This window comes from Anguilla anguilla, chromosome 7 (genome assembly GCF_013347855.1).
Source record: "Anguilla anguilla isolate fAngAng1 chromosome 7, fAngAng1.pri, whole genome shotgun sequence".
NCBI lineage: Eukaryota > Metazoa > Chordata > Actinopteri > Anguilliformes > Anguillidae > Anguilla > Anguilla anguilla.
The window spans coordinates 30,485,319-30,504,232 of record NC_049207.1 but is presented as its reverse complement, the minus strand read 5'-3'; the positions used below and the strand labels follow the sequence as shown (position 1 = coordinate 30,504,232).

The 18,914-nt window shown below is 39.3% G+C and overlaps 1 protein-coding gene across 1 annotated transcript in view; it reads left to right on the top strand.

The window, feature by feature from the left end:
• unc93b1 (unc-93 homolog B1, TLR signaling regulator) overlaps nucleotides 1–18,914 on the top strand; it is a 32,727-nt gene that overhangs the window by 8,424 nt on the left and 5,389 nt on the right. Inside the window, exons 2-12 of the mRNA XM_035425949.1 lie at nucleotides 2,978–3,103; nucleotides 3,672–3,813; nucleotides 4,206–4,359; nucleotides 4,807–4,968; nucleotides 5,241–5,370; nucleotides 5,728–5,821; nucleotides 6,038–6,162; nucleotides 6,431–6,613; nucleotides 6,874–7,147; nucleotides 7,554–7,672; nucleotides 7,941–8,063. Coding sequence (XP_035281840.1) covers nucleotides 2,990–3,103; nucleotides 3,672–3,813; nucleotides 4,206–4,359; nucleotides 4,807–4,968; nucleotides 5,241–5,370; nucleotides 5,728–5,821; nucleotides 6,038–6,162; nucleotides 6,431–6,613; nucleotides 6,874–7,147; nucleotides 7,554–7,672; nucleotides 7,941–8,063 — 1,620 coding nt within the window. The 5' untranslated portion in view covers nucleotides 2,978–2,989. The remainder of the gene's footprint in view (nucleotides 1–2,977; nucleotides 3,104–3,671; nucleotides 3,814–4,205; nucleotides 4,360–4,806; nucleotides 4,969–5,240; nucleotides 5,371–5,727; nucleotides 5,822–6,037; nucleotides 6,163–6,430; nucleotides 6,614–6,873; nucleotides 7,148–7,553; nucleotides 7,673–7,940; nucleotides 8,064–18,914) is intronic.

Genomic DNA, 18,914 nt, shown 5'->3' with positions numbered 1-18,914 from the left:
ATTCTTCCAAAACCCTACTGGATTTAATTTTTACAAATAAAGCTGACAGAATAACAAAAATATATAACTTAATCACTGGTCTTTCAGATCATAATCTTACATTAGCAGCTAGAAAGTTGACAAAGTCACGATACAGGAATCAAAATGAAATTAAAAAGAATTCCAATATCTCTTTCATTCCAAAAAAAAGATCTAGAGCTCTTTGAGAACAAAATAAAGCAAACTAAATGGAATGACACTATTGCAGATAAACAGTGTGAGCAGGCGTGTGACGATTTAATGTCAGCTTTCAAACAGATTCTATTAAAATATACCAAAACAAAGACCCGGAAGTCTAATGTAAAACGGAGTTTGCCTTGGTTTAATAGTAACCTATGGGATCTAATTAAAAAAAGAGATGCTTCCCTGAAAAAATCCCTAAAATCAGGACTGAATACTGATCGTTTAATTTATAAAGGACTGAGAAATAAAGTCACGATGCAACTTAGAAAGGCTAAAGCAAATTTTTTTCTGGAAGTCATTAAAGAAGCAAAAGGGAATAGTAAAAAATTATGGAGAAGCATTAATAAACTAACTGGAAAGGAAAAATCTAAATGTGGTAGCATACAGCTCAAAATAAATGGTACTCTTCAAAATGATAGCTTAGCTGTTGCAACAAATTTTAACGATTATTTTATAAATTCTGTCCTGGAATTGGGTCAGATTTTTACACAAACGCACCTTTCTCAAGCTTCTGTTTATCACAGATCTGCATTAATTTTGACACCTACAAATGAAACAAAGGTAAACAAAATCCTCTCAACTCTATCAAACAGCAAAGCAAAGGACATTTATGGTCTTGATACTGCATTTATAAAAAAATATAAAGAAAATTTAACCACTCCTATAACTCAAATAATAAACAAATCAATTAATGAGAGCACTTTTCCTAGTGCCTTGAAACTGGCTATAATAACCCCTGTTTACAAATCTGGAGATAAACAGGAGGAAAGTAATTATAGACCTATCAGCATACTCCCCGCCATCTCCAAGGTCACTGAAAAGGTAGTAGCAGAACAACTGATTGCACACCTTGATTCCAAGGCCCTTTTACACCCTATGCAATTTGGATTCAGAAAAAAACATTCAACTGAAACGGCATGCTGCTATTTCCTTGAAGTCCTTAAAGCAAACCTAGATAAAGGTGGTGTGGTGGGAGCAGTCTTCCTCGACCTGCGTAAGGCTTTTGACACGGTTAATCATCAAACACTACTCAACAAGCTGGCTAATTATGACCTTTCCATAACAACACAAAACTGGATAAAATCATACCTAAATGGCCGACAACAGTGTGTGCGGATTAACAATAACTTATCACCCCTAAAAGCCTGCACCATGGGAGTGCCACAAGGCTCAATTCTAGGACCACTGCTTTTCAGTATATACATCAATGATCTCCCATCTGTATGCGATGATGTTGAAATCTTGATGTATGCAGATGACACCGTGTTATACACCCATGGGAAAAACGCAATAGAAGTCGCCACAAAATTATCAAAGGAAATGGAAAATGTTTCTAAATGGCTAAATGACTCCTGTCTTACTTTAAATGTTGGAAAAACTGTAAGTATGTATTTTACCAATAGGTACAAACTTAGAGAGTGTCCTGACATCTGCGTAAATGGACAAAAAATTAAAAACGTGGACGAATTTAAATACCTGGGCGTCACGCTTGATCCAACTCTTGACTTCAAAAAGCATATTAAGAACATGGGTAACACACTGAAATTTAACCTTGCAAATTTTAGACATATAAGAAACTCCCTCACGGTTGAGGCATCAAAGACCTATTTAAATGCAATGATTCTATCACACTTTTCGTACTGTATGTCAAGTTGGTCCCAGGCAAATAAAACAGCCTTAAGACCACTCGAATCATTATATAAAAGTGCCCTTAAAATTCATGATAAAAAAACACGTCAATATCACCACTGTCATGTACTCACTAAATATAATATGTTAAATTTGGAAAATTTTATCATGTACTCAAGTGTTTGTCTAATTTTTAAGATTATTCATAACGCTGCTCCTCCTCCCTTGAGGAACTTTGTCACACTCAGCTCAGAAAAAACAACACGAGCCACTAGATCAACCACTCGGGGGGGAGTGCAGAATTCCACAACGCAAGACCTCCTTTGGAAAATCATCCTTCACTTTTATGGCCATAAAACAATGGAATAATCTTCCAACTGAACTAATAACATCCACAGATTTTCACACTTTCTCCCGTCTAACAAAACATTGGATCCTTACACAGCAAACTTGCAGACATTAGTAAATTAGTTTTGGGGGGGGGGGGGGGGGGGGGATGGGGGATGGGGGGGGGGTGCTTTGTTTTAGGGTTGGGATGTGGGGATGACTGTGTTTTGTATGTTTTTACTATTTTTGTATTTTGTACTTTGTTTTTTAATGTCCTTTCTATTTTACTGTTTAATGTACTTTCTATTTTACTTACCTTACTTACCTGCCCAGGGACTACGGGTGGAAATTAGCAAATTGCTATAACCCGGTACATTACATCTTTCCTTGTTTTATATAAGGTTAATGTTCTTTGTACACTGTCCCTGTTTAAATAAACTAAATAAATAAATAATAAATAAATAAATTGGTTTTACGCGTAGAGATGTTCGTTTTGAGACTGAGTGGTTATATATTGTCTTGGACAATCCGTTTGTGAAATATACGTGCATGTGTGACGCCTGGGTACCTTGCAAAATAGCTGTGCGTAATACCACACGTGTTGTTTACGGCGTTGTTAGTACAGTCCGGCCTGATTGACACTTCATTTATTCAGTAGGTGAGAGTATAAGCTTTCTAACGATGTATAACATGTCTAATTTTGCTTTTGAAATAGCGTTTTATAGGTCAGAGTAACCGAAAGAGTGTAGGGTATGTTTCGGGTCCTATCATTAACTTTAACTATTGCTGCCTTGCATAGGCTGACCACCAGATGGCAGAAGTGGCAGGAAATGTTTACAGTGACGCTGAGCAGCCAACAGTTCTACCTGCTGGTGACACGGAGTTACTGCAGCCAGTCGGGCAAGATGGAAACATTCAAGGGGGGGTAATGTACTGTTCTGTCGTTTGTCTGTCTTATATCTGGTCTTCTCATGTTTCATCTCTGCAAGGTCTGTCCCCTTAATGATACCGACAACTATATGAAAAAATATTCACAATTTAGTACATTCATCACCTGATGTGAAAAGTTTACGATGAAAGCATTTTTTTGTCATTTACTTTTTAAATGTATTTATTTTTTGTTTTAAAAGATCAGGAAGTGTGTCAAATATTAGGTAAACCAAGTCTGTAATATCTTATGTCAGCACACTAATACCTAAACTCAGAGCCAGTGCATTTGTTTTGGGTCACAACAATCCCTTAGCCACATAATATATACATATATATATATATATACATTTTTTTTAACACTTTGGGGAACACTTTGGAACAACATTCTTGCTTAGTGCCACCAAGGCCTGAGACCCTTCGGCCTAAAATTATTTGATCAGATTGAAATGATGAAATGAAAAACATGGTTTTAAAAGTCACTAGTCTCTCCTCTTTCTCAGTGGTCCTCTCCCTCATCTCGCTCTCTCGCTTTCTCCCTCTCCCTCTCTATCTGTCTTTCATAGATGGAAGACTTCCTTGGTCCCCACCCAGAGTATGATGAGGAAGAGGAGGAGATTAAATACTATCGAAGGAAGAGGCTGGGTGTGGTGAAGAACGTGGTGGCGGCCAGCGTGGCTGGGATGATCACCTACAGCATCTACATGGGTGTGCACAGGAGTCCCCAATCATCCACTGATAACCAGCCAGCGACAACGGGACCCTGATCACTGACTTAATATTAAATCCAGTTGCTCAGAAACTAATTCTGTAGCTGACTGTCCAGCACACTGTTTGTGTGAACACACTGTCAGTCATGCTGTAGCTAGTCTTGTTCATTAAACATGACTAAAATTGAAAAAACATAAAAGTAAATATGCATAAAAGTAAAGACCTCTGCTTATGTAGTTTTATTGAAAACATTTTTTAAAACTTAAATGGAAAGGGGTAAGGTGTGTTTTGAAAATCTGAAGTCATTGCTTCAAATCAGGTGCTGGGAGTGACCCAAGCGTTCCTCTGTTCTGCTGTCATGCCCCACCCCCTGCCCCTGCTCACTGCAGGCCTACTCCAGATGCAGCTGATCCTACACTATGATGAAACCTACAGGGAAGTGAAGTACGGTAACCTGGGATTGGAGGACATAGACAATAAGATGCTGATGGGAATCAATGTCACACCCATCATCGGCCTTCTGTATACCCCTGTACTCATCCGGTACTGCCCCCCCTCCTCTACACCCCTGTACTCACCCCTCCTCCCTCTTCCCATCCACGCTTTGTCTCAAATCAGATTAAATGCACTTTATTGCTATGACAACAAAAAGGATTGTGTTGCCAGAACATGATAAAACAAAATCACATATTCATTAAGAAGAGAACACCTCTTTATAAAGAAGACATTCATATAGAAGATATTACTGACCCTTCTTTGAACATCCCTGTGCGCAATTAAGGAACACAAAAATAGGAAGACAGAAATACAGAATATTTCAATTTAAGTGCCGGTGAAACTAAAATTATACTCAGCGTCTCACAGTAACTGATGTGTTTGAAGTGGACATGCGCTCAGTGTCTCAGGAAGTGATGTGTTTGTCCATTAATGGGTTTCTTCTTTTTTGTTCTTTTCCATTGTTAGTGATTTCATTTTAATTCTTTTTTTCAGGTTTCTTGGCACCAAGTGGATGATGTTCCTGGCCTCAGGAATATATGCTCTCTTTGTATCCACCAATTACTGGGAGCGATACTATACCCTGGTACCATCGGCTGTTGCTATTGGACTAGCCATAGTTCCCTTATGGGCGTCACTGGGGAATTACATCACCAGGTGAGAAGAAGGGGAGGAGGAGGGTAAGCAGGTCACTGGACTCAATAGTGAGCCTGTTTGAGTTTCTCAGATTCCTCATAATGTAATTATATTTGTATTTAAATAATCCAGTCAGTCTGTGTGTATATACTATATTAATTATCTCTGTCAGTGCAGTGTTAATGTAGTAGTAATGTCCACTCGCTCAGTGTATTAATCCCTCTCTGTCTCTCTCTCCCCCCTCTCTGTTTCTCTCTCCTCCCCCCCCCCCCCCCCCCCCCTCTTTCTCTCAGGATGGCACAGCAGTACTATGAGTTTGTGAACTATAAAGAGGAGCATGTGCAGGAGCAAAAGAAGACCCCTAAGGGAGCATCGCACCGTTACGTCATCATCTTCCAGTCTGTCTTCTACATCTTGTTTCATGTGAGTGCATAAACCTCCATGCTGCAATCAGTCAGTCAGATATTCAGATAGTCAGTCAGTCATTCAGTAATCAGATATTCAGTCAGTTAGTGTGTGAGTCGATCAGATGTTTGGCCAGTAAATCAATCACATTTTCTGTAAATCAGTCAGACAGCAAGTCACGCTGTTTAGTCAGTCAGATACCCATATCATCAGTCAAATATTTTGTCCGATATTTAGTCATTCAATCAGTCAGGTATTTAGCCAGTGGCATTCAGTCTTTCTCATATAGTTACATATTTTGGTACAGTGGTCTCTGTGTCAGTCACATTCAGTTTGTGAATGATTGGCTTTGATTCTTCTGTCTGTCCATCTCAGCTAAGCCTTGTGTTTTCTGAGTTTCCCATGGTGTTCTTCCTCAATGGTTATCTCTATGACTACAACCACACCCTCTACAATGTCAAGAGTTGTGGTAAATGCAGACTTTTCCTCTCATATTGATATTTGTATTGATGATTTATTATTTATTGTTTCAGTTTAATTACTAGTTTGAGTTGCATTTTAATCAGGTAATTTTGTTGCTGTTTAATATTGGTATTGCTGGTTGATGTTGATGTTTGACATTTCTGTTGATGTTGATGTTGCTGTTTAATGTTGATGTTAATGATTGATGTTGTCCATCCCACAGGTGCAGAAAGTCACGGAATGATTGTGGGGCTCAATAAGACAGTGCTGAGGAGTCTCCCCCCCTCTCTCTCCCTCATCAAGTTGGAGAGCTTGCTGATGGGGGCAGCCTTTCTGAGCATGATCATTGTGAGCATCTCCCCCTCTCTTTATTACTGTCTCTCTTTCCCTCTCGCCCCCTCTCTGTATCCCTCTCTTTCTTACTGTTTCGGTCTCTCCCCCTCTCTGTCCCTCAGTCTCCATTTCTCCATCCCTCTGTCTCTTTCTCCCTGCCTTCCTCCCTCTAATCCTCTTTTTCCCTTCTTCTTATCCCTCTCTTTCTCCCCCCCTCTATCCTATGTCCAACTTTTTTTCTCTCTCTCCCTCTGTCTCTGTTCACCATCCCTTGCTCCCACAGTTCCTTGCTCTGTGTGGAGCAGCGTATCGGCCGGCGGAAGAGATCGACCTGCGCAGCATTGGCTGGGGAAACATCTTCCAGCTGCCCTTCAAGCACCTGAGAGACTACCGACTGCGTTTGCTTTGCCCCTTCTTCATTTACAGTGGGTTTGAGACCCTGTTCGCCATCACTGGCCTCATTCTGGTATGCACAGCTCTCTCTCGCTCTTACTTCCTCTCAAATTCAAATTATATTTTTTACTAGCAAGAAAAATAAATACATAATAAACAATAAAATAAATAATTAATATGTGTATCAATAAATGTATATATAAATAAGTGATTTGAGTAAATTTTAAAACAGAATATTACTGTGATCCCTATTACTATGTCCCTCCCCCTCTCTCTCACTCTCCCTCCCTGTCCCTCCCTCTCTCTTTCTGTCCCTCTCTCTCTCTCTTTCAGTCATATGGAGTGTGTTCTATGGGTATGGAGAACCTGTGGGTGTTGGTAGTTGTGTATGGGCTGTCCTCCTCACTCTGCTCCACCCTGTCACTGTCTCTGCTGCGGCTGCCCCGCCCTGTGCCCCTCCTGGTGGGTGGGGCCGTGCACCTGGCTGTGCTGGTGGGACTGATGTGCTGGTCCCCCACTCCCAGAAACCTTACCGTCTGGCCTCTAATGCTGACACTGACCATTGTGTGGGGTTTCGGCTCAGCTCTGAATAAGACTGGCCTGAGCAGTAAGTAGGGTGGGCCATTATTATTATTATTATTATTATTATTTCCCTTAAATATTACTATTTGTTATTGTTATTGGTCTAATACTTTCAGTAATACAATTAATTACTACAAATAATAATAAGTTGCAGAGAAATAGAAAAACACTAAGGGAGTGTAAAATGTGCTGGCTAAAGACCATCATGTGCCATCATGAGTGATCACGTGCTGTTTTCAGGATTTCAGTGAAACTGAAAAATTACATTTTTGGAAATTTTCCTCTCTCAATTGAAATGGAACAGGATAAGGAAACACCTCATGTTCCTCTGTGCTGATCTCTTCAGTTTGGGTAAGATGAACTGTAGGTGATCTGTGCTTCTTTCTTCCTTCCATCCATCTATTCTTTCTCTCTGTCCTCCCCTCTCACAGCTCTGCTAGGAATGCTTTATGAAGATAAGGAGAGGTTGGACTTTGTGTACACTATATACCACTGGTGGCAGGCCATTGCAATTTTCATCGTATATCTGTGGTCTGGGCTCCCCATGAGGGTAAATATCAGATTTATTTACCCCCCTTTCTCCATTTATTCATTTGAACCAAGCTATGATACACCATCAGTCATTTACTGATCATTCTCTTCTCCAACATTGTGTTTGTCTTATTTCAGACCTGCCAGCCACACACACGTTTAAATCATAAAAAAGATGTTAAAAGAATTAAATATAAGTATTTAGAAAAAAGTATAAAATAATGAACATAAAAATGAATGTTCTGTATTTTATAGTCTCTCTCTCTCTCTTTCTCTGCCCAACTTAGGCTAAAATCACCATTCTTCTAGCAACCTTGGTAACGGCGGGATTGAGCTATTGGTTGATGGAGCGGCGGCTGGTGAAGAAAGTGCCCTATCGGCTGCCCCGAATCCCCCGGCCAAAACATAAGGTAACCAGGCTTATCACTTACCACTGTGTCACATGACACTCTTTGTGCTTTCAATCATCATGCCATTTGACTGGGTATGTCATGTGACCATCTGCGTGTTTTTAATTGGCTTGTCATGTGACCATCTGCAAAGTGTAACTGTAGACCCACCTCAGAGTTTGGTGTTCGGTCCCCTGCTGTAACACTTCCTGCTTTTTGATCCTTTCTCTGTCTACGAATTTGAGTGCTACAGTTCTGAAGTTAGTCTAATTCAGAGTTCACAATGGGCCTGAAAACTCAGGCCCGACCCAATCCGGCCCGAGTGAGTTGAAGCCCAAGCTCGGCCTGGCCCAAGATCACATGTATTTTACTAAGCCCAAGCCCGACCCGTACAAAACAAAAAACATTGCCAGAAGTCAGCGATTGCTAGAAGACAGCTGTGCCTCTTGCTTAGGCTCACACGACGCGCACACACATAGTGCAACGAGGAGAGAGAGGAGAGCAGGAATGCCACAAGATTTACACACACCAAGAATCAGAAACTCACAAGGATGCCCTTTGTAAAACAAAATGCTTTATATTAAAACATCCACATGGCCTATCATTAATTATATCGTTGTTTGTTTTTTGCTTATTTAAAACTGATCGCTTTTGCTTTGAGCAGTCTCAGCTGCAGTAAATCAATTTTGTCAACAGCAAGCAATTTGATTTTACTTCTAATGTTTTTAAGTTGGTCCATAGTCCTTTTTTATTTTAAGTTTGAATGCAATCTGTGGAATTCTGTTGAAATCATTGATTAAAAATGTAATATCTATGTAGATAATGCTTGTTGGGGCCTGACAGTTGAATTCTACATTTTTAAAAGCAGTTTCAGTTTCCTGAAGGTGGAGATTACTACTGGCTGGATTTAACAATTATTTGTGTACAAATATCACCTTTTTTAGAAGTCTTCAATAGCTAAGTATTACCTCCAAACCTGGATTGACTTTATAACAAGACCAAACATAATATTCATATTTCATTTCATTATAAAGAGGCTTATACAGTGTATCTTTTGATAATAATGTAGTGCTTAGCCCTGCTTCCAACAAGGCAACTTTAATACGTAAATTTTATTTCAGACAAGACAGTCCTTGTCTGACTCCTATCCCACACCTCCATGCTTCCACACCTCACCCAATCAGTGCAACCGTGCTCTCCTGATCATTAAGTATGCATAGGTCAGGAGAAGACTGCATAAAATGGAGTCCCTACTTTTAGTGGGGAATTTTTTGTACTTAACATCAGCCTGTTAACATCTGTCGCAGTGGACATTCGGGGGTTGATATCTGCTGTTGCCATCTGGGCAATCTGGACCTTGCATCTGGGCCTTGTGTTTCTTTCTGTTTATGGTGTGTGCAGTGTTTGTCTGGCATTGCTCATCAGGCATTTAAAAAATTTTATCTCTGGTTTTTGGCTGTCTTGTGGTTTTATTATTGGGTTTCTTAGGACTACTGGGAGAAACAAGCTTTTGTTTAGTAATTTCTTACATTTTTCCTATCGTGACTCTAACCTGTCAATGTCTCTAACATTCGTTGTTTAACCCCTTTGCGCACATGCCAAATCTTGCCAATCCTTGCCCATTTAGGGGGTACCCCATTTAAAGCTTTATAACTCAAGATGTGAACACCACAGAGACTTGAAAAATAGCTTAAGGGTCAATGACAAATAAAGCTTCTAAAAAGGTATTTTTTAAAAGTCTTTTCAAAATGGATGTAATGCATATTTTTGAGTCTGGAACAATGTGTTTAAACAAGTCTCATTTGTTAAATAACATTTCAAAGTGTTTTAATTCATTTTTTGACTGTATTTTTAACTTCACCGCCCAAAAAATGTCAGGTGGCACAACCAAATATTTGTAAAAATATATATATTTTCCTACTATTTATTCTAAGTGAAATCTTTGGCAAGTATCCCTTAGAGCAGGGGTGTCAAACTCATTTTTACCGAGGGCCACATCAGCATAATGGTTGCCCTCAAAGGGCCAACTGTAAGACAGTATAAATGTAACTAAATGTCACCAAATATAATGTAAAATAAATGTAACTACTCCGTAATATATTGTTAAATAACTTTCTGTATTTATTACTTAAAGTTACAAATATTACATATGCATTTGCATAGATGTAAAAAAAAGTGTTTGCTTGTTGCTCTGTTACTATAACATAAATCCTTTTAATTTATCAGGTTAAGAAACCCACATTACTTTATTTATCAATGATCAAACTATTCACAGAAAAATATTAAAACACAAGTTAAGACATTAACTTTCTTCAAAAAATTTTTGTCACAGTCGAGAGGGTCAGAATAACGTACAACCAACTATAGTGAGCTGCTAAGAACATGTGTGACAGATGTAGCATTTTACAAAAACAAATGGCTGCACACAGCCTTGCAGGAGTAAACATTTGTCTGCATAAACCTGTAAACAACAAATACATTACTACACAAAAAGCAGTATATGTAATAAACTCAAAATAATAAAATAGGGTTGTCTCAGTTCACAACTATGAGTTGAAAATGATGAGGATATGCTCCCTGTCCTTGAACATACCAAGTGGATCCCCTCCACCATCCTCATCCATTGATCATGTTCTGAAAACAACAAACACAAAACAAAATGCAAGAACAATCACTAAATTGCACTCAGTTTAACTATTCTTATTTTTGGTTGAAATACATTTTATCATATTTTAATTAGGTTTTTAAAAATACTTACCTATGTGTTTTCTGGCCAGATGTCTGACACCGTTTTCCTTTGGCCAGTGTGTCAATGTCTGGTTTTAGCTCTTGTGCTGTGGCAATCCGTAAAACAGCGTGGAGGTTGTCATCAGTGATGCGTGATCTGTGCTTGGTTTTTGTGGCAAACACGCCTGCCACAGGCCACCGAAGTGGCTTTCTTTGGGGCCCTCCAGCACAGAGACACAGGGAGAAGATGTTCAAACAGTCCAGATTTATTGTACGAGGGTTTGGCAAGATGGTATCGCCAAATGAGCAGATGTAAAAACCCTGTCATGACAGAGAGCTCCTGATGTGGGTGGGGATGGCAGATTTAACCTGTGCGCAGTGATTACCTCACTACGCACAGGTGCAGCCACTCCTGTTCCTGGGTCCAATTAGCCTGGCCAATTATCTAATTCTTAACCAATTATCCAATTGGCCAGGTCTAATTAGCTTGACCCAGGGCAGGTGTGGCTGCTTAAACCAGCCATCCCCACACCACAGTTTTGTTTAGATTCATTATTGAAAACATCTGTTCGCACAGATAGGTGCTCCCAAACATAGACAGAACACGGGCAGCATGAAGTCGAAGCTGTGGCATCACACCAGGGGGCAGTAGACGGTAAAAGTCCTCAATTGCAGCATCCTGGAACTTTGCTCTCAGGCCACTGTCGCTTTGAAGCTCGATTAACTCCAGCTGAAGGTGTTGGGGTGCACTGCTGACGTCGGTGGTGAAAGGACTGGCAAAGATGGCAAAGCCCGAGTGCTGTGCTTTGAAGTGTTTTGAAACATGTGATCATGTCGGACATCTGCGTGATGACTTGTTTGCGTCCCTGCAGCTTCTGATTCAGTTGGGCGAGATGCTCAGTTATGTCACATAACATAGCAAAATCACACAGCCAGTTTGGATCTGACAGTTCGGACAAGGGTTTTCCTTTACTCTGCATGAAAAGAGCAATATCTTCCCTAAGCTCAAAAAATCGTTTGAGGATTTTGCTCCTACTCAGCCACCTCACTTCTGTATGGTACGGCACGTCTCCGTACTCCGAGCCCATCTCCTGCAAGAACAGCTGGAACTGGCGGTGATTCAGGCCACGCGCCCGAATGAAGTTCACTGTTTTCATGACCGTGGTCATTATATCATCCATCCCCAGCACCTTTCCACACAAAGCTTCTTGATGGATAATGCAGTGATACGTTATCAGAGGCGTGTGACAGTTACTTTTTTGCATTTTCTCCTTCATTAGTCCAACCAAGCCCGCTTTTCCTCCACACATTGCAGGTGCACCATCTGTAGTTAATCCCACCAACTTTTCCCAGGGCAATCCAGTTTTACTTATGGACTTCTCCACCGCATCATAAATGTCCCGTCCCGTTGTGGTCCCATGCATGGCAGCTACATCCAAGAGCTCCTCGGTGACAGAGAGGTCCGACTTCACGCCTCTAATAAAAATGGATAGCTGTGCCATATCCGTGTTGTCTGTGCTTTCATCAACCGCTAATGAAAAAGCGGTGTAACTGCGTGACTCTTCGGCCAGCTGTGTTGACAGGTTTGCTGCTAGCTCCTTGACTCGGTCCGCAATGGTGTTTCTTGACAAACTGACATTTTTAAAAGTCTGTATCTGGTCGGGGCACACCTGCTCACACACCTTCAGCATGCACTGCTTCAAAAACGCACCCTCTGAAAAAGACTTTGAAGCGCGGGCGATTTCTTCAGCCACCATAAAGCTAGCTTTCACTGCTGCATCGTTTTTGGTTGTGGCTTTGGTGAACAAATTCTGCTGCGATCGCAGTTTGCCTTTTAGTTCTTTGACAATTTGTTGTTTTTCATGAAGGCTAACTTTGGCATACTTGGCTCCGTGTTTGGTGTCAAAGTGTCGACGTAGATTGTACTCTTTGACGACCGACACCGCCTCATAACAGAAAAGACATACCGGTTTTTCTCCTTGAAGCACAAATATGTATTCGCCTTCCCATCTTTCTTGAAACTGCCTTCCATCTGCATCAATCTTTCTCTTCCTGGACATTTCGGGATCATTTGCGGATATTCTCAATTTCACTTGTAGCATTAATTAAACACCTGCGATCTAGTGGCGGGATGCCGTCACTTAGCGGGTAACAATCACCATGCATTGTGGGAAATGTAGTTTATGGTCAATGCACGCTTTAAAGCAGCATAGACCTATTTTAAGACAGATTTTAAGACCAATTAAGCACTCGCGGGCCACATAAAATGCCGTGGCGGGCCACATCTGGCCCGCGGGCCTTGAGTTTGACACGTGCCTTAGAGTGTCTACAGTGCCTAACGCATTATTATTTTGTGGTTGTGTTTTGTATTTACAATAATTTAAGATTATTGCATTCTAGTGGCCAGGTATTTAGTATCTTTAGCATCCGATTTTACATTTAAAGACAAAAAAATAATTATACAAATATACAAATGAATGCATTTAATACAATAGATATTCACATCATAGTTATCAACCATTTGTTCACTTTAACCTATTATTTATTGGTTTAAATGAATATTTTACCTGGTCGCACCACCGCATGATTATCAGTTGTGCCACCTGACAACCTTAGTAATGACAGGAAATGTGCTGAATAATTGCATTTTTAATTCAAATACGAAAAAAATGTTTTAGTCAACAGTCTCTATTGAAGTAAAAGTAGTAAATTGAACAAAAACAGGATACATCACATGAGATCACATTCGGTATATAGCAACTGGAATAGGCTACAGTGCAATAGATTGATTAGATACACTGTAGTGGATTGTGATTGAACAACAATGAAGTCATGTTTTAGTTTGATATACTTAAAAAGAAACATCAGCTAAAGTCCACTGAAAAATTTAATTTCAAATATCCAAATGCAATTTATCAAAAGTATTCCAAGTATTCCATTTTAAAACATTAAATGCATAGTGGTGCTGCCAGCGAGCTTAAGGGACAAGGGATTGGAGGGAGTTCATGATTTGGCAGGACACCAAGGTCAAGTCAGAACTCTCCACCTAGCAAGACAATGGTTATTCTGGACTAACATGGAGTGAGATGTGAAGGAGTACGTCCAGTGCTGTGAGAGGTGTGTACTTGCCAAGACTCCTGAGCCTGCAGCACAAGCCCCATTGGAAAGCATAAAGACTCCACTTCACGAAGATGGCCCATGCCTTCCCGTGCAGGAACCAGACTGCTAAGCAGATTGCCAGAAAGTTGTGGGACTGTGTTTTCTGCATCTACGGTTTCCCTGAGCGTATTCACTCAGACCGGGGGGCCAGCTTTGAGAGTGAACTAGTGTCTGAGCTGCTGGCGTCATCAAGTCTCATACCAGCGCCTACACCACCCCATGGGCAATGACCCAGTGACCCGGATCAACTGCTTGGAAGGCAGCTATGCTCACCACTATACCACCAACATAGGTGGCATCTAAAATTATTAAAAATTATAATCATAAAGAAGGTATTACATCTTTAACTTAAAACTAATAAACATTTTAGAAATGTAATAGATAATCTTAGAGCTTTAAATAACATTATTTATTTCATATAGTGACATTCCTTGCAGTTGTTCCACCTGACTTACTGGTTGCGCCAGCTGACTTTTGCAGCTCATTTCAAATTAAACAGGCTTCTACTTGGACGCCTGTATTAGCTTTTGCCTTTGCTGTCAAGTTCATATAAATAATTTTTAAATAGAATAAAGAGTTTTATGATGAAATAACATTTTCCTAGTTTTACATTAGTTGTACCACCTCACATGAAAAGTGTACCAGCCTAGCTATGAGTTGAAAGTAGCTATTTTATCAATATTTGAGAGAGATCTATAAACCTTTTCACTCAGCCATAAAGGTCACTTGGGGTCCTCTTGATGATGCAATATCCTGTTTACTGTTATTATCTCTGCACTTCACAATAAAAGTCCCATGTTTACGTGTGCCACCCTGACATTTGAGAACATACAGATTGCTGGACAAAAGTTTTTAAATTATCTCAACAGCTTTAAAACTATTGTTATTTGTAAAATTTGTTTTATCTATTATCATTAAAATACAATTTTTAATAGTTTTCTTAGTCTGTTCATTTCTACGGACGGTTGCTCCGCCTGACATTTTGGGGGTTTGAGATGCCAAAACATAAAAGAATATATATTATTTGAATGTACTGAAAATGTATTCAAACTAAATAGGTTTTATAGAACAAAGTGATACATGCCATGAATTGATTAAATTATTTTTAAAGGAAATAATGCACTCGGACACAAAAATATGCATGTCATTGACCCGTAAATGAGACATTTGTACCATTTATAATACTAGCTTAGATTACTTTATATTCATAATTTTAGAAGAAATAAAGTGCCACAAATGCAACTGTCTAGGCAAAAAATCTAAAATGAATTTGCAATGAAATAATGAGAGATTGCATATATACAACAGGTTAAAGTATACATGTCCTGGATATGTATAACTACTAAAGATCTATGAAGCAAAAACTAAGCAGTGTACCCAGCGTCTCCAAATCTTCCCAAAATGTCTAAATTATGCATTGCTGTAAATCACAACAAATAAACAGTTTTTACTAAAGAAACTCACTGTTGCATAATTTTCAAGTGGGAATTACAAGCTTTCCATCAGTACAGTGGTCTAAAATAGCTAGGGGTACAGAAGCATATCCAAAATCTCTCCAAAAAGGAACATAATACTTTTTGTCCATTGTAAAGCACTTAAATGAGCCTCTTATGAAAGGTTTAAGATGAAACATTGATATCAGATTTAAAATTAATGCAAAAATAATGTCACACAATGCTGTACAGTACCTAAATGTGTAATAATTAACTCTTGTATGTATTTCTATACTCTGTACTCTCGTATGTTTTCTTGCATGGGGATTGGACGACATGAAAACAACTTTTAACCGTCCACCACGTTTTGCCAATGTTCAAACACTCTTGTCATCACTGTTGCATGCATCACAAAAACTACTAGACTACCAATGAACGCTTACATTACAGTGTGAAATATCCTCATTATAAAATACCACTAACCTATTTAAAGACAATCAATTTAAAAAATAATGTATATAACCCAAATACTTTGAGCAGTAATACTTGCATAGCAATAATGAAAGCTTATCTGTTTTCAGTAGATAGAGACAGGAAATCAATGATATTGCAGCGAGACGGGGCTCCATCAGGAAGCTGATGGAGCCCCAGGCAGTTTAAACTCAACGTAACTTTATAGAGAAAAACCTGGAAACAAGACAACCGTCAGATTCGCTTTTCTTAGCGAACAGCGGAGTAGCCCCACTGTACAACACCGCCGGCTCACTCACGGTAACACATACAAAACTAGACGTACAGCGACAAACAACATCCAGTTAACACAGAATCACGTATTTACACATAAATAACTCCACTACTTACACACATTTAACATTTTGTAGTCCCGCAAGCACTATTCACGAAAGTCCACACGCCGTGCATTCTGGGACCTGCCGGCTATGCCGGCCGGAACAGCCCCTGGACACCACAATATAGTTCTATCCACTTCTGTCTTACACCAGAAAACGATGTCAGCTAGGTCTATCAGTAAACATATGGCTTAGCTATTCTCAGATGTCCTCAATAATAATAGTATTTTCCAAGAAATTACAAAAAATCGTTGACAACGTTTCGTTAGGTGCAGCGTCTTTTGCTGCTACCACAGAGTGAATGCGTAAGTGAATGTGATGATAACAAAACTTTTGATAACGCTGACCTATAAAACGCTATCCCAAAAGCAAAATTAGACATGTTATACATTGTTAGAAAGCTTATACTCTCACCTACTGAATAAATGAATTGACAATCAAGCCAGACTGTACTAAAAAGGGCGACAACGCCGTAAACAACACGTGGTATTACGCACAGCTATTTTGTAAGGTACCCAGGCATCACAAATGCGCGTATATTTCACTGACGGATTGTCCAAGGCAATATAAGACCACTCTGTCTAAAAAGGGACATCTCTATGCGTAAAACCAATGGTAAGGTTGTATATTTATTCAATATGTAGTCCCAGATATTGACAGTAGAATGACATGGTATCATTTTTAAAAACATTTTCTCATTTATTTCGTTATTCAGTGAGCAGCATTTTCACTGCTGTATTGGCATATCTTAGGGTTATAAGGGTTCAGTGCCGGCCCGAGGATTTTGGCCCTAAGCAATCTTGTCGAGTGGGGGGGAGGCAAAACTACGTATTCGGCTTAGTTGTTGTGTATCGTCTACTAATGAAACTAAAACAACTTGTTTCTGTTTTTAACTCATACTTTGGTTGCAGTAGCAGTGAATGTCTGACTTTAGTCATCTCGGCACGCCGGTGTGCCGACCACTAGGGGCTTTGCGCTTAGAGGTTAAGGCAGTTTACCTTCATCTTTAGACTAGATGTTGTATAATTTGTTGTGATTTAATAAATTTCCTAATTTAAATCTGGTTGTGAGTTTTAAATTTTGATAAAGGTTGTTCCAACAGGTTGCGCAGCCTATCAACAAATCTGGCAAATGAATTGATCATTGATATCTTTGATAATAATTACCAAATTAAATCAAATAAATACATATTTTATATGTTGGATAAGTGAGAAGTTTAACTGCTGATACACTTGTGTTCTGTATTCAGAAAGCCAAAGGTTAAATGAGGGTGTTAGCTGGATATTTTACAGAGACTTGCAGAATGCCTTAAATGAAACAAGACACTTATTGTTATGTTCCTGCTGTTACTTCACTTTCTAGTTGGTTATCTGTTTCTCTCCTGCACAATCTTTGCTTCGGTTTGTAGTATGCGCGTGGTTTCCTCTAACTCTCTCTCCCCTCAGCTGATCTTTCTCACGCACTGGTTAATCACTCGCATTTCATTCACCTATTCCCTGTTTGCATTCTCACGCTCTGTTCAATTGTCTCTCAATTCACTCACCTGGTTAACGTAGTATATATTCTCTGTTCCCCTGTTCTTCAGTGCCAGATTGTGACTCTGTTTATAGTGCCTTTCCAGCGTTTACACCTGTTTGTCTTGTGCTTGATCTTGCCTGTTTCCCGACCACCATTTTCTGCCTGCCGTCTTTGCTTTGTTGATTTCCTGTTTTTGACCTTCGCCTGTTTTTCGACTTTGATTCTGCCTACTGTTTTTACTTTTGCCCCGGTGGATTTTTCTGGTTTTGATCTTTTGCACCAACTGACTACGAGACTGCCTGCTGTATTGTGCTGTTGCATTGGACATCTCTTACGGGAGTTTTGCCACTCCGCTGTCTGAGTCTGCATTTGGGTTCACCAAACTTTGACTCGTGACACTTATACCATTTACAATACTACCTCAGATTGGATTATATTCATAATTTAGGTAGAAATAAAGCACCATAAATGCAATTATATTGGTGTAAATGCAGAAATTAAGTATTCTCCAGATAATGCAAAAACATTGTGACTCACTGTGGTACACGTATCTAAATATGTAATCATTCACTATTATGTGTTTTTTTTGTAGTGTACAGCATGTTGTTTACTTTTTTGCATGGGAATGGGACCAGATTTTACTAATTTTACTATTTATGCTCACTCCAAGGGAAATTGTACGTTCATTTAGCACATATCAACACACAGAAAATTTGAATGAGTATTTCCCATGCCTTAAGTGACAAGTATGGCCGATGGAGATACTAACACTCCACATTATGTACAATAAGATTACAATAAAATTATATTACACCATCAGAAGAATTCTGGCGATGTTCGGGCTTCATGGCAAATTGGTGCATCAAACATAACATGAATGAGCCACCTATGAATGCTGACACTACAGCATGAGAAATCCTCATTAGAGAATTGCACAAACTTCTTGAAAAACACCCAATTTCATTGTTAGTGGCATGAATTATAAGAAAACAGGCCACTAGAAGTAATGGCACTATGCTGATACTGCTCATTGTATACTAACAAAGCCATGATACAAACAGCTAGATCTGTTAGTTAGCCTCCAATGCAAAAGTTCTGAGCATTATTAGTAATAGTATTTTTACAATGCATATACATAGCAATATCATAAATATGACACAGCGTAAATAATTTAAATGTTACACACA